Source organism: Capricornis sumatraensis, chromosome 14, assembly GCF_032405125.1.
Source record: "Capricornis sumatraensis isolate serow.1 chromosome 14, serow.2, whole genome shotgun sequence".
Lineage (NCBI taxonomy): Eukaryota > Metazoa > Chordata > Mammalia > Artiodactyla > Bovidae > Capricornis > Capricornis sumatraensis.
In genome coordinates this window covers 40,801,275-40,816,855 of record NC_091082.1, presented here as the reverse complement: position 1 = coordinate 40,816,855, position 15,581 = coordinate 40,801,275, and the positions used below count along the sequence as shown (strand labels likewise).

The following is a 15,581-nucleotide window of genomic DNA, read 5'->3' as shown; positions in this document are numbered from 1 at the left end:
TTTAATCCTTTTCCCTGCCACCACCCAAAAATGGCTTAATGTAACTGAGTACTTTTATTTACTTGTCTTTAATACAAGTTAGACATTTTTCTAGACATCTAAAGACATCTCTCTGGATTGTAGAATCTGTGGACAATACAGAAAAATACAACACAAACTTTCTGTAACATACGTGCACACAACATACCAGATAAGCCAAACCTTAATTTGATTATAAATGATCAAAATCAAGTATTACAAAGAATTCCGAAATAACAAGCAAACTCCTAACACATGTTAAATATGGTTTCTAGATCTTAGTGGACATAGTATGCCACAGTTTACTTTGTTTCCAACATTAGAAAAAAAGATACTGACTTCCAGGACACAACTAAGTGTTAGCACACTTACCAACCATATTGTTTTCAATTTTGTTGAACACTTACCCCTCTTCTGAACCCAACCTTCTTTCACAATGGTAACATCGCTCATGATGGCTCCCCTCTGAGCCCCCAACTTGGAGAAACGGTACTTTGTGATACCAGCTTTGGGGTTTGGATTCTCTGCTGCTGCTGCTGCCCTTCCCACTCTCTAGTGATGACTCAGCCTGGAAGGAAGTATTGAAGAAAGAATTTCTTTTTTTTCCATTCTTGCAACTCACATAGCAATAACAAACAACTAATTCTTTGTAAATGTCTTCAACTGACCTGACCTCACATAAAATCTAGCTCTTCAAACTGCGGAACCTATTTATTAAGTAGTTTTACAATGAATGCACTTCTCTGGTCTTGTGACAGATTTCAAATGATAGCGAAACTTTTAACCTAAGAGGTTTCAACAAAAAAAATATATCTTAACCACTGTCATATCTACTCAAAGAGTACAGAAAATTGCCTTGATGATGGGTGTTTGAGGTGAAAGGGGAAGAAAATGAAAGTGAGACAGACTAAAAGTAAATCTTCACCTATGTTTAGTTTCAAATCTCAGTAAATTTTGAAATAGTTATGGCAAAGCAATTGTGAAAGTCTTTAATTGCTAGATTTTATGTAAAAAACAATGTGCTAAGAAACCAACACTTATGTATGCTTACTCTGCCTTGTTCCAAGAAATATCTTAGGTAGATTACAATACATAAAATATTATAAATAATATAAAATAAAATTTTTTTAAAGTAGGTGAATTGAAACACAGGGAATATGAAAGTGGGAAAAAGTATGGAGTATTAAAGACATGTCAAGAACTGCAACATCAATTATTCCCTGGTAATCTTCACAGCAACACTATGAGGGCACGATTACATTTCACACATGGGGAAATTGAGGCTTACAGAGATTAAACTGATTCCCAGATTTAAAAACAACTAATGAATGGTGGCACCAAGATCTGAACGAAATCTGATTCTGAAGCCCACACTCTTTGACTTTCGCAAAGATAAAAAGCCACCAGGGTAAAAATCTACATATTTGTGAAAGATGGACCACAAATTTAACACGAAGCTTTTAGGAAGCAGTGCAAATAAGGAAATAAAATCAGTTTCATCATTTACAGTATCCATAAATATTTTTTAGAAGAAAAAATGTTGTTCAGAAGAAAATTTTTCCTGGGACAAAAATCTGAAATTTAACCCGTGGATCTTTATAAGAGACCTTGTGGTATAATAAACAAAAGTCCTCAAAAATATCCTCACATACATACAGCAATGAGTTTTACAGGCTAGTTCTTGTCTCTCTCAATCTAAAAGGGAAAATGTCAAGACAGAATTGAGTTAAAGCAGCTCCACAAAAAGGGACCAAGAAACATGATATAGGAACCAAGGTATACATTTTAGATAACCGGAAAAAATGGATGGAGTATAGAATTATACTATTGGATTGGCCAAAAAGTTTGAGTTTTTCTGTAACATCTTAGGGAAAAACCCAAACAAATTTTCTGGTCAACCCAATATTTTCTCAAATATGACTTTGATAAATAGTGCATAGGAATAAGTTCAAGGTTAGACTTCCTAGCTAGTACTGAAATGAATTATAGTTCTTTTTCCAATGCACAGTAAGTACAGAGCCTAATCATTTAGCAGTCAGGAATTAAGACTACCATTCTCTCTAGAGAGCCTGACAAAGTTTGTGTGGCTGAACAGAAGACCACTCCTGTCATGTCAGGCTGGACCAAGACTGTCCTCAAAATCATTCCCGTCTTAACTACTGCACAAAGTCAAAAGGAATATCAGAATCTTGGTGTATTTTTCCAAAACATGTCTGACAGAATAAAAGGGAAATTCCAGAAAAATAAGAAGAAAAAGAGGGTTAAAAGAAAAAAAAATTATTTGGTCAAACAAGTTTGGGAAATTCTATAAACCATGTCATTCTCTTGAAACATCACTATTACCATATTAAAGGTATAAAATATATCGTGTATAATCTTATTTATCTCAGCAAATCCTAAACTTATTTGAACACACAAGGCTTTTTTTTTCCTTTAGAAACATTCATTGAAATCCAAGGGAACACAGTGTGACAAACAGCCATAGGAAATGACCACATAATTCAAGACAAGACAGATTTCACCATTAAAAACAGGCAAAAAAAAAAAACAAAAAAGCTTTTGGTAAAGAATCAAAACATCATTTTAATTTGATTTCCATAACTTCCTTAAGAACTCAACATGACCAGCTGGCTACTTAATATGGACTAGATAACTGAAAGGGTTAACTCCTTATACAACATAAATAATTACGATTAACCCTTGAACAACATGGGTTTGAACTGTGCAGGTCCACTTATATGTAAATTTTTTTCAAAAAATATACTACTTGCATCTTCATTTTACAGATCTTCAAGTTACCCAACTGTGAAGAAAAGTTTGTGTTCAATTAGAGATCACAATATGTGGAATTAAAACAACTAAGAGTCCTTATTTTATCCAAACTGTCAGCTTCCTGCCCCCATGAGTCATTTATCAATTCCTTTGTTTTTGAGGCAGAGATAGCAGTAGGCAGATTTTTGACACTGGGGTTGGGGTGGGGCGCTTCGGGGTGGGGCGCTTCCCCCACCCCAGCACTGGTCAAGGGTCAACTGTATAAGGAAGTTAAATATTAGGGACACTGATGCAAAATAATGTCTTTAGAAGAACTGCACTTAGACCTTCTTTGGTCATACTTATAACAAGGGGCATCACATCTATTAATGACCCTTGGTTTCTAACTATTAAACTATATACTCTGGGTAAACGAAAATTCATATCTTAATATCCTTGGGATTGGAAAAGAAGAGATCTATGACCAACACTTAGCAACAAACAAACAAAACACATCAATAAACACAAATATTTTCCTCTTAGAATAATCTGCATTGTCATACCCTTACATAAAACACTAGAAAAACAAAAGTAAATTCAAAATTGATTCTGTTTTCTTAGGTGTACATTTCATTGTTAGACTCTAAGCTAGAAGGCACCTTTATTTCACAGCTAATAAAAAAGAAGTCAAGACAAATGAAGCACCTTGCCCAACATCACACAGCTACTTTATGAGAATCAAGACGACAGAAACAGGCACACACTTTCCACTAGCACAACCTCATCAGGACAAAAAAATAGACTGAAATACTCAGATCAAGCCCAAATTAATGAATTTAGTTTTATACAGAAACTGCTTCCCAAAACGAGTTTTCTAAATAAAGATGTTTACCACTGCCTATATATTTAAACTTTTTAAATGTATATTAAATTAATAGGACAAAATTTATCATCTTCAACAGGGCCAGTCAACCCAGGCAATACACACATGGCTTCATCCATACTACATCTTAAAATATTACCACCAGCTTCTACCCAAAATCATAATTTTCAGCTTTAACACAGCTCCTGGGTCTCTCCTGGCTAAAATGATACATACTTCAAAAACAATTTAAAACTCTTTTAAAGGTATATTACTCTAGAATTATGATCAATAAGATATAAACAAACACTGTCTTTAATACAGAACCAATGTTACTGACTCTCATGCACTTCACCATATTCTTTGATTTACTTTTCCCGCACTGGCAACACTCTTGCACCAAGTCCAATACGCTCTCCCACTCAAGTCTTACATGTTATTAAAAATACTAATCTGCTAAATGCTGGGCTGTACTTTAGGTTTGTAATCTGTTTCCTAAGGTAGAGTGAACTTCACCTCCTCTTACAGTAACTACTTCTCTAGAAATCTGTTCTATCCAATGAGCTATTGCAACAAAATTTGGCTTATTTTTCTTTTAAACATACTGCATATCTAATTTTTCCCACTCTTATGAAAAATTTCATTCAAAATTCTTGGTAGATTCAATTCAGAAGTTACACATATAGTTATACTAGAAGCATTTTCATACAAAATTATCTGAGATTTTGATAATGATATTTTAAATTCATTCTACAATTTACAAAACATTTTCACATCTTTTATCTCATTCAACAGCATTATTATTTAGTAAAGCAATTTGATGCTTCCTGGCACATAAGAGATGCTTAACAAATATGGAATAAATGAATGAATGGATGGATGAGTGAAAGAAAAAAGATGCAGCTTTAGATAACGAATTAACATGAAGCAAGCTAAAATTCTAAGTTGACAAACAGAATGGTATGAAGCCACAATAAAAACAAACCTGAACTTAAACATTATAGAAGAACCTACATAAAAATGATTAAAGTTATAATACATTTCTTCCCTATTCATTAATAATCATTGGAAGGATTGATGCTGAAGGTGAAACTCCAGTACTTTGGCCACCTGATGCAAAGAACTGACTCATTGGAAAAGACCCTAATGCTGGGAAAGACTCAAGAAATTTTATGTGTGTGTGTGTGTGTGTGTGTGTGTATAACACATAATAAACACACACCCCTATTTTATTCAGCCAATAAATATGTATTGATTATCTACTCTGTGACAAGAGCGAAGCTGAGTATACAAGGGCCAAGCTAAACAGAATATTAACAGAATATTTTAAAAATGTTTTCCAAACCTATAATAATTTGTTATCAAAGTGCTTTCACATACATTTTCTCAATTAACTCTAAAAACGAATATGTGCAGTAGTTACCACATCTACAATTTTGAACTTAAGACCATAACCAACCAATAATGATAACATTATTTCTTCACAGTTACCATAACAAATTACTGACAAGTAACAAGAAGCAATTCAAGTCTTCTATCAGTTTGGTATACTTTCTATAAAGTAACAAAATATGAACTCTCAAAAATATGTGCAATGTTTGTGAATAGTTCTGAACATTCTTTCTATAACTATTTCAAAGTCCAATAAAGCATGATGTTTTCAAATAAATTAAAAGTTAAATATAACTACTGCATCACAGATTGTAACAGAAGACTAAACATAGGTTAACATAAAGTTAAAAAGCACCCCTAGCAATTCTTCTTTATAAAGAATAAAATTCACAGGTTAATAGGTTATAACACAACCTTCTACAAACTACTATATCATTGTGCTTGGGCATGCTCAGTCATGTCGACTCTCTGTGACCCCATGGACCGTAGCCCGCATGGGATTCTCCAGGCAAGAGTGCTGGAGTGGGTTCCCATTCCCTCCTGCAGAGGATCTTCCTGATCCAGGGATCGAACCCACATCTCCTGTGTCTCCTGCACCGCAGGTGGATTCTTCACTCACTGAGCCATCAGAGAAGCCCTAAAGCTACTATACATTTGGATATAATTAATACTATCCAGAATATACTTGCTCTGTACCCACATTTTTAATATACTTTAGATATGCTAGCCAAATTAAACTAATTAAGAATTGATGTCCAAACACAATAGAAAGTTTCTACTTTGAAAAACAAATGATGGTCAAGGGTAACCACAATATATTTCTATGGTATTTACTGATTCTAAGAAATAGGTGAAACTAATATATGCTGTAATAAATACATGACTACATTAAATATTCATAAGGATTTGAGGGAAAGGAAAAATACTGGAGTGGAAAGGAAATTCAAGGTAACCTGATGTCCTTTTCAAAAAACTCTAAACCAGTCTGTCCTTTTATGATTTGCTATCCTGCTAAAAATATATCATATAGGGAAATGAACAATACAAACTATATACTTTGGATACCTTTCTTCTTTTCAGATTATAATATACTCTGTGGATTTTCTTTAAACTCTTTCTATATAGATATCTTCACTGTTTCACACTATGGGGAAATATCTGAATAGGCAAGATTTCTAACTTTCACACAAAATATCAGTTATTTTAAATTGCCAATTCTTACTAATCAACTTTATAAACTTTGAAATATGTATACAAAACCATAAACCATTTCTGCCCTCTTCCTTATCCCTGTTCAGGGCATTTGAGTGTCATTTCAACCAACATATCTATTATTAATCAAATTTAAAACAGCAACCTGTACTGGGTAAACAGTCAATATTTTAATTTTAAACAACTAAGAAAATGCTTATTGAATTCCTTTGGTTCTCCTAAACCACTGAACAAGCTACTGACAAAGTCACCCCTACATTTTTAATATAAAATGTGGCTTGTCTCTATATGAAAGCACTTATATAATGACCAATGGACAGGATGAAGGTTGTTACTAAAAGAATCGCAGTTGCATGGTTGGCCGTATTTTTTTAATATACATGTAAAATCCTTCTAAATTCTGACTTGGGAACCTTCCTGATTATAAAACAAAAAGCACCCAGCCAAACACACACACACAAATGCCATTAATCAGCCTGACAGATTTTACTCCTGATTAAACTGAGAATTAACCAGTAGGTATGGAATCCTGTAACAAAGTTCATCTCAGTGGTGCACAGGGCAGGGTAGCAAACTTGGGTCCCTGTTCCCAACTCTGCCCCACTCAGAGTATAAGGTCCTTTAATTCTCTGTGCCTCAGTTTCCTTAGCCATAAAAACAAAAGTGTAGCATTAGATGTAAACAGCTCTTATTTATAGTTCTTCAGGTTCAAAGCTACTGAGTACCTATTTCACTTATAGATGCCATCTTAGGTGACAGTATCCTGATTATACACAGTTCCAGTCCTCAAAAGGTTAATAAAACATTCAAACATCAATTTCACTCAGACAAAATTTGGACTAAATGCCAATACTGGCAAAAATATCTTTCTCCCTCTCTCATCCCCTAGACTCCCAAATATAGTCAGAGACTTTTTCAATTAATATATAGAAAAATTCTCATTTGAAAATCTCTAAGTGATTTCTTCCAGTATTTTTTTTTTTACTTTTCTCTCTGAATATTAGAAACATATACCCATATAAAAATGTGCAATATCTGTAACTGGTGATAAACAAATATAACCAGAGAATTGAAAAGAAAAAGAACTAAGAAATCTACAGGTCAAGGAGCATACATTTCTTTACCTACTGACTATTATTTAAAGATTTTCTGGTAAAGGAAATGTTTACATGTTCAAAGACTATAGTGCTTAGACTAAAACATGTAAACATCCAAGGCATTTAATTTGGCATTTGAAAAAAATGAAAAAAAATGTTGTGGATCAGTCAATATGTCTTTTTTACATATGACATGATATAAGATGATAATCAAATCATATTATCTTGATTTCTGTGTAAATTTTATTGTACTACATTAGTGAAATTTAGCATTGTCACTATGAACTCTAATAATAGGTATAAACAGGTTAGGAAAACACTAAAAGAAGTGTTTCAAAACTAAGAAAGTTCAAATGAAACAAAAATTTTACAATGCAAGGAAAAGTGTTTTCTCCTGTGAAAATCTCTTTCAGAAGTGTAACCAGCTATTAGATGATTAAATGCATTTATACATGTTAAGCACATAAAACAGTGCCTGGAACATGCAAGCACTCATCAGGCACTGGCTCCTGTTAACTCTCAACTGAATCCAGCTCTTATCACACATAAAAGACCATGATGAAATATTTAAGTTGTCATAAAATGATTCAGGAAACTACAGAAAAGTACATGCTGCATGAAACCAAGACTTAGAACACTGATGCACACTCTAAAACCCAGAGGGGAAAACAGAAATTTTAAGTAATTTAAATAAATACAAATCTACAAAAATTAATCATGTGCATTAATTATATTTTATATTAAAAATAAAAATCAAGTCAAACTACAGGACAGATTTGGTCTAAATTAAATGCCCTGTTATTCAAAGCTAATGGTCCTAAATTAAGTATTTTTTAGTGCTTGAAACTTAATCACAGTATAAAGACTAGATCCTATCAAATCATGCTAAAAAATCCAATTAACACATCATTAACAATAACTGCCTTATCTTCACAAGGGTGAAGTCTAGTACTGAAAGCTGTAACAACAAAGTCTAACCATCTTTTCATAAACCATGCAAAGTTTAAGTAAATTCTAAACTTCCACAAAATCAATTTGTAAAACCAGTTCCTCTTTCTAAAGAAACCTAAATAGTTGAAATTTTCCATTGAGTTTTTTGTAAGAAAGTCTCATGTTTAGAGAGCTAGAATTTAAAAAACCTTAAATCCTTACTTTTCACAAGACTCTATACTAAGTACATTTGTTCCATATGTTTAACCAAAACATGTTTAGATTTGCAGTGATTCTGAAAACAAATTCACTAATAGTAGTGATCTTCTGGATGAAATCTAAATAGTAAAAGTTTTCGATCAAATCAGTCCCTACTACACAGTCAACACTCCAGTACTTGTTCAATGAATGAATGAAAGAAATCTTATTTAAAATACTTTACAGCCATTAGAGTTACATAAACAAAAACACCCAAAGTAATATTTTTAAACACACAACTTCAAGAGTCAAAGTAAAAATTAATTTTAGGTTGGAAAACAATTCACTAAAGTAATCATTACAGAAAGGCTAGGAGTATGGGACAAGATGAATACAAGTAATAGTTTCATAAATTTTTTTCCAGAATGACTTTAGACACGATATTATTTTTAAAACACTCTAAGAAAACATACTACATACTGCAAATACACAATACAAACACAAAGCTAAAACTCTTTATTGGTTTCTAACTTCCAATGTTGTCTCAATCGTGTGATATATACACTTTCCTCACTACAAAATTAAAAGATCAAACTAACCAAAGATAGTGGGGTAAACTTTAGTGAGAAAAACATAAAGCAGACCGTCAAATACAGTCTCACTGGTAAACTTTCGAGGTCTAGATTATGCATGGGCGGAAGAAAAGAACACCTATAGTCCCAACATATACCTTACAAATAATTGTGCATTCTGTCGTATACTTTGGAAAACTAGTAATACTAGTAAGTAGATACGCCAATAAAAGTTGTCTTCACGTTATAGACAACTACCTCCTGGAATATTCTTATTCATTTATACATATTTCACAATAACAAGTTCTGAAGACAGAGTTTCCTAGACCATCTTTATAGGATTCTTTCTCCTTCGGCTTTTTCAACTGTTTTCCAACAATCTATAACCTAATTTAATGACTTTTCACCAAAACCAAAGTCCAACAGTTGTTTAATGATTTATAGTGCACTGAAAGATATTAATATAAGACCATACTTTACCAAAGATGAAACATACATCTAAATTGATGTCAGACAGCTGATAACGTATTAACTACAAAAAGTCATTATTTCACATTCTTTCGCGTCACGATGAACTAAAAAAGTGAAAGTTTTATCAACACTAGTAATTATTATAGATACATAGGTTTCACTGTTGAACTGCTATTTGGAAACGTTATCAATTACAAACTACTGGGCTCTCGATCAATTACCACACTGGTGGAACGTGTTGGTGTCACTTTCATAACATTATTTTGATGGAAGTAACGTGAGTATCCCAGCCTTGACTTATGGGTAAGCATTTCCTTTACTTTCAGAAGATAAACAGTAAATACCGGTATCGAAACCCTGGCCCCAAAGAAATTCAATCGAGCCTAACTGCAGATTCCCGGGAAATCCCAAACAAGGGGTGACCCCGCCTAGGAGTCTGGGTGCACACAGCAACCGGCTCCGCTTCAACTCTGGGCTCAAAACGGCCCCACCAGCATCATGGCTGATGCAAACCGATGCGCAGGAGGAGGAGGTGGACGAGGAAGAGGCTGGTTTGTTTACTTGCAGCCAGAGCCGCCGCCGCCGCCGCCAGCAGCGACAGCATCACTGGATCCGCCAAAGCCAGCATCTTCCGCACATTTCTATTCTTAGTACACAACTCCCGAGCGGATCAAAACCCACTACTATTAAAAACACAGACAAGCACGTTCCCCACCTCCCACACACCCCCCACCCCACCAGCGCCGTCTCTTCCTGTGCGCCGGCGGCAGCGGCGGCTGGGGGGGTGGGGTGGCGAACAAGACCCCGGGGAGCCGTCGCATCCCTGCCTTCCCCCACCCACGCGCAGACAGCCCCCTCCCCCCACCCAAACGCCCTGACACCGGCGCTCCCCGCGTTACATAACCCCGCCGCCACCCCAGGCCGAGCCGGGCCCCCTCCCCACGCCGCCGGCCGGCGGGGAGGGTGAGGGGCGGGAGCGAGAGTGGCGCAGAGCGAGCGAGACCGGAGGCGCCGGGCCAGGGCGGCCCAGACCCGGACCGCACCGCTAGGCCGGGAACACCCTCCCCGGCCCCCGCGCACCGCCGCCCCGGCTTCCCCCCGCAAAGTGAGGGGTGCGGTCCGCCGGCGCCGGGCATCCCCGGCCTCCCCACCCGCATCCCTCACCCCAGCCCCCGGCGATCCAGCCCCACGCCCACGCCCCCGGCGCGGTGACAAGCCGGACGCCCCCACCTCATTCACCCACCGCCATCCCCGCCCGAAGGGGGCCCCGGAGGGAGTGCAGGCGCGGCGGGGAGAGGGCGAGAGTGGGGGGGGGGGGCGGTGGCTGTTACCTGCAAAGGCGGCGGCGGCGGCCCCGCAGCTGCTCGGGCGGCGGCGGAGGATGGAGCCGGGGGGCGGGGGGAGGAGAGGGGGCGACTCGGGGGTCCCCCTCCCTCCTCCTCCCCTCCTGTCCTCCCCCCACCCCGCAGAGCCTCTGGCCCCCCTGGAGCCCGGTGTGGCCGGCGGGAGGGCAGGCGGCGGGCTGCAGGGGAGGGAGGGAGGGAGCCGGCCGGGCCGCGGAGCTGGAGCGGGAGGCGGCGGCGGCGGCGGCGGCGGCGGCGGCGGGAGGAGGGAGGCGGCGGGGGGGAGGGGGCGGAGACTCTACGTGGGAATCGGATCTCGGCTACAAATTCAATTCATCACCAGAAAACTCCGCTCGGGCGGGGGCCGGGTCGCGCCGGCGAGGCGAGGCGGCGGCGGGCGGAGGCTCTGAGAGGCCCTGGCGGCCAGGCGCGGGTCGGGGGTCTGCGGCCTCCTCTAGGGCCGCGCCCCGCTGGGGGGGTGCGGGGGCCGCCGCCGCCTCCCCGCCCCCTCCTCCCGCTGGGGCGGCCGCGATCAGCTCTCGCCGCCGCCGCGGGCTTGTTGTTGACTTTGAGGAAAACTCCTGACGTCAGGGGCTGGCGCACGGCGACTGGCGGGAGCGGCTTCCCCGCGTCCCCAGCCGGCCCGCCGCCTCTGCCCCCTCCCCGCGGGCCCCCGTCCGCGGGCTTCCCCGAGCCCCCGAGCCCGCGGCGGCCAGCGCCCCCTCTCCTCTCGCGAGAACACCCCCCAGCCGGAGCCAGTAACGGGGCGTCGTTCCTGGGCGGGAAGTTGTGGGTTTCCCCCGCGCCCTCGTGGCGTGCGGCAGGCACCCGAGGCCCGGGAGTGGAGGCTCTTCTGCCCTCCGCGAGCAGCCGAGCCCGGGGCTTCTCCTCCCGCCCGCCGCAGCTCGGGGGAGGTCGGGCCGGGAGCTAGAGGGCCGGGACCTGAGGCCCCCGAAATGGGCGGTTCCCTGTAGGGGCGCGCCCCCGAAAACTAGCAGCTGGGCGAGAAGCGACCCCACCCCTCTGCACCTCTGGGGTCAGTACAGAGCGGGAGACCTTACTGTCCAGTCCTAGAACCTCTCTCGGAAGAGCCATCCCAGCGCTTCCTGTAAGCAGTAACCACCACATATAGTGTACACCTTACAGTAGCATCGTAATTCAACCTTAAAATTTCACATTTTTTAGAGATAGTATATAGTTTTCATTGACTTTGAGGAGGCCATGATATATTGCATTCACTACGAAGACAGGATTGCTTTCTTTTGAAGTTCATGGCTTCTGAGAATGTTTACAAAGGAGATGGTTTTGTTTTGGGTTTTTTTGTTTGTTTTTTCGCAAAATGGCCTTTTTTTTTTTTAACCATACATCATACTCCAGAAAGTTATGAAAGAAGTTTACTTTTTCTGACACTACGTATTGTTGCTTCTAGAACACTTTGAAAAAATCATATTATTTCACCATATGTTTCTAGCCTTGTTGATGTACCTGCTATTTCTTCCAATGCAAGGTTCTTGGTAGTGCTTTTGGGCTCTTTCTGTAGAAGACTTACTGCTTCTGAAGGGCACTTCCTACTGTGCTTTTTCCATTTCCTGACAACACTGGGATGGTAATCATTCTTTTACACTATACCCCTGGTATTTACATAGGGAGTTGTATTTATACATCTGTGTCGACATCTGTTGTGAAAGGCACATCTATTGGGATTGTGGACAGGAAGGAGTATGGAACCTAACCTAATAAGAGAAGAAAGGGCTTTTAAAATCCATTTTCTCCATTTGCAAAGGAAACACTACACTTGACAGTTTCAGAATAAAATATGCTGTTTTAAGATGTACAGTCCACCCAAGAGTAAAAGTCCCCAGTTGCTTCCTTTCTCCTTTTCCCATATTTCCCAGCACATGGTGAACTGATAATAAATATACACTCTATCCTTTAGGCTCCTCTGTCCATAAAATTTTCCAGGGAAAAATACTGGGTTGTCATTTTCTTCTCCAGAGGAGCTTCCTGACTCAGGGATGGAACCTGAGTCTCTCAATTGCATCTCCATCCTTGGCAGGCAGATTCTTTACCACTGAGCCACCTGGGAAGCCTCTCTATTCAGCTTATCTGTGTATTAAAAGTATATAATTTATTGCCATAATTATCAGACCTCTAACAGTCCCTTCTGGTAAAGTGATTTCATTAAAAATTTCTTGCTTAAGAGTAACAAAAATGAGTTAGATTTTTATTCTATAATAACCCAAGTCACTTTTTAAGAAAATAGTCCCTATGACACCAGCGTTAAAAAGAGTATTTTGAAAGCTCTCTTAAATACTTAACTCTGAGACTTGTGATATTCTGAATTACCAGATATCTCTGATCAACTGCAATTTTATTTCCAGTTTTAAAATCAACATATTTCTGAGAATCAAATTTGTCTTATGAGCCACGGTGGTGGTTTAGTCGCTAAGTCGTGTCCGACTCTTGCAACCCGGTGGACTGTAGCCTGCCAGCCTCCTCTGTCCATGGGGATTCTCTAGGCAAGAATGCTGGAGTGGGTTGCCAGTTCCTTCTCCAGGGGATCTTCCTGACCCAGGAATCAAACTCAGGTCTCCTGCATTGCAGGCAGATTCTTTAACAACTGAGCTATGAGGAAAGCTAGCCATATTGGCTCAAATTTTTTCTCAGTCTCTTCAGATTGGATTAAATCTTAACCGGATTACAATTTACAAGTAAATATTGTATAAACTGTCATGGATTATGTACTCTAGACTTCATGTATTTGAAAAGCTGTAGTTTTATTTCTTCTGTGTTTTGTTCTTCTACTATGGTAGTTTCTTCCATTTCTGTAATAAAAGCATGTCAGCTTTTATTACATAGGAATTGATTATAGCACTGTTATTTAAGTAGCATTGTGCTTTCTCTTAGACTGTACCATCATGAGTTTTGGAGAATCTGCTGACTGTGAGATGATGGTACTCCATATAGACTGTTTTCTAGATTTCTGCTCTTCACTGTCATCACTTTCCAATAATATGGGCAACAGGAGTATGTTTATCCATGGGAATATCCCTCCTAAATTTTAGAGACATACCCTCATTCTTTACTAAGCCAGAAATTCTTAAAACTAACATCTCTCAATACTAGTTATTTATATATCTTAAGAAAAATATTTACTCTTCTTGACTGTCAATGAGTAAATGAGATACTGAGAGCTATTTGTTAGTACTTCTACCGTTGCTTGTGCTTAGTCGCTCAGTCTTGTCCGACTCTTTGCAATCCCATGGATTGCAGCCCGCCAGGCTCCTCTGTCCATGGGGATTCTCCAGGCAAGAATAGTGGAGTGGATTGCCATGCCTTCCTCCAAGCATTGCTTGGGAGTAACTTAAACTAGAAGGCACATTTAGAATTACAGGACATCAGGTAACAAAAGTTAAGTTACTGTTTCTGTGCTTTAATAACAAAGATATCTTGTCTCCAGTATCTAGAATAGAACATGACACACAGTATGCACAAAATATGTTTGATGGACAAATAAATCTGTGTCCTGTGTGTAGTTTATACTGTACTCTTCTCTTGGGATGGCTTGTTGGAAAGATCATGAACACACATTGCAGACTTGGAAATCTGAGTTCAAATCCTCTGTCTGCAGAGTTTAGGTCTCAGGCAAGTTTCTGAACTCTTCTAAGCCTTAATTTCTTCATTGGTGCAAGGATGGTTACAACTACTTCAACAGCGTATTATGAGAATTCAATGTGATGAAATATTAGATGGTATCTAAAACATAGTGACTGATCAGCAAGCTAAAATTCCTTTACCATAAACATAAATATATCTATTAACACTAACTGGTAAAACAAACAAATGTGAAAATCTGTCCTACATACAACAGTAGAAATGTATTTCTCATCCACGTAAAGTTCAGAATGGCAGGCAAGCATTTATAAGAATAAAGTTTTTTCCATGTTTGAGTTATGACATGTTCAACACGTAATCATGACATCAAGCTGGCTGAAAGGGGCAAAACATGGAGGATCACTCACGAGAAGTTTCGTGCATTTCAATTCTATTCACATTCCACTGGCTAGAACACTCCAAAGCCACCAAACTATAAGGCAACCCATGAAAAGGAGTCTAGCCCATAAAGAAAAAGAAATTGGTTTGATGAACAGCCAGCCAGTCTCTGCCACAGTTGGTTTCTGAAATAACCATGCTAAGTCTATAACTGTAACTAATGAATATCCTAGATGATAATAGAGCAATTTTCAGAAGAGCATAGTTTAAGTCCAGGTATAAGTAGCAGAAGAGTAAGTTACAATAGTTATCAATACTAATTGTCTTTTCTCTTTTTCACAGATACTGTCTTTATAAGGTATGGAGCTAGATTAGTAACACACGAGAATACCCGAGGATTAAGTATGTCACTAAACTGATGCCACGTGCAAAGGGGATACTTAAAGTTCTCTGGAAACCTTCCCCTTGTTTTATTGGCAGACTTTTTTTCCCTACTATGTTACTAGAGGGTGAATGAAAATTTTTGCATTGATATTATCATGCTCTCTCTTAGACAGCTAAGTCTGTTAGCAACCTAATACTTATATTTAGTATTTCAGAACCCTTGGGTCTGAAAGTTTTTAATTTTTTGTGTGTGTGTCATGGTGTGTGTGTGGACTTAGTCACTCAGTCGTGTCTGACTCCCTGTGACCCCATGGATTGTAACCCGCCATGCTCCTCTGTCCATGGTATTTTTCAGCGG

At 39.4% G+C, this 15,581-nt stretch overlaps 1 protein-coding gene across 1 annotated transcript in view; it reads right to left on the bottom strand.

The window, feature by feature from the left end:
- AKT3 (AKT serine/threonine kinase 3) overlaps nt 1-514 on the bottom strand; it is a 266,553-nt gene extending 266,039 nt beyond the window's left edge. The window contains exon 1 of the mRNA XM_068985636.1: nt 426-514. Coding sequence (XP_068841737.1) covers nt 426-471 — 46 coding nt within the window. The 5' untranslated portion in view covers nt 472-514. The remainder of the gene's footprint in view (nt 1-425) is intronic.
- Nucleotides 515-15,581: the final 15,067 nt, after the last annotated feature.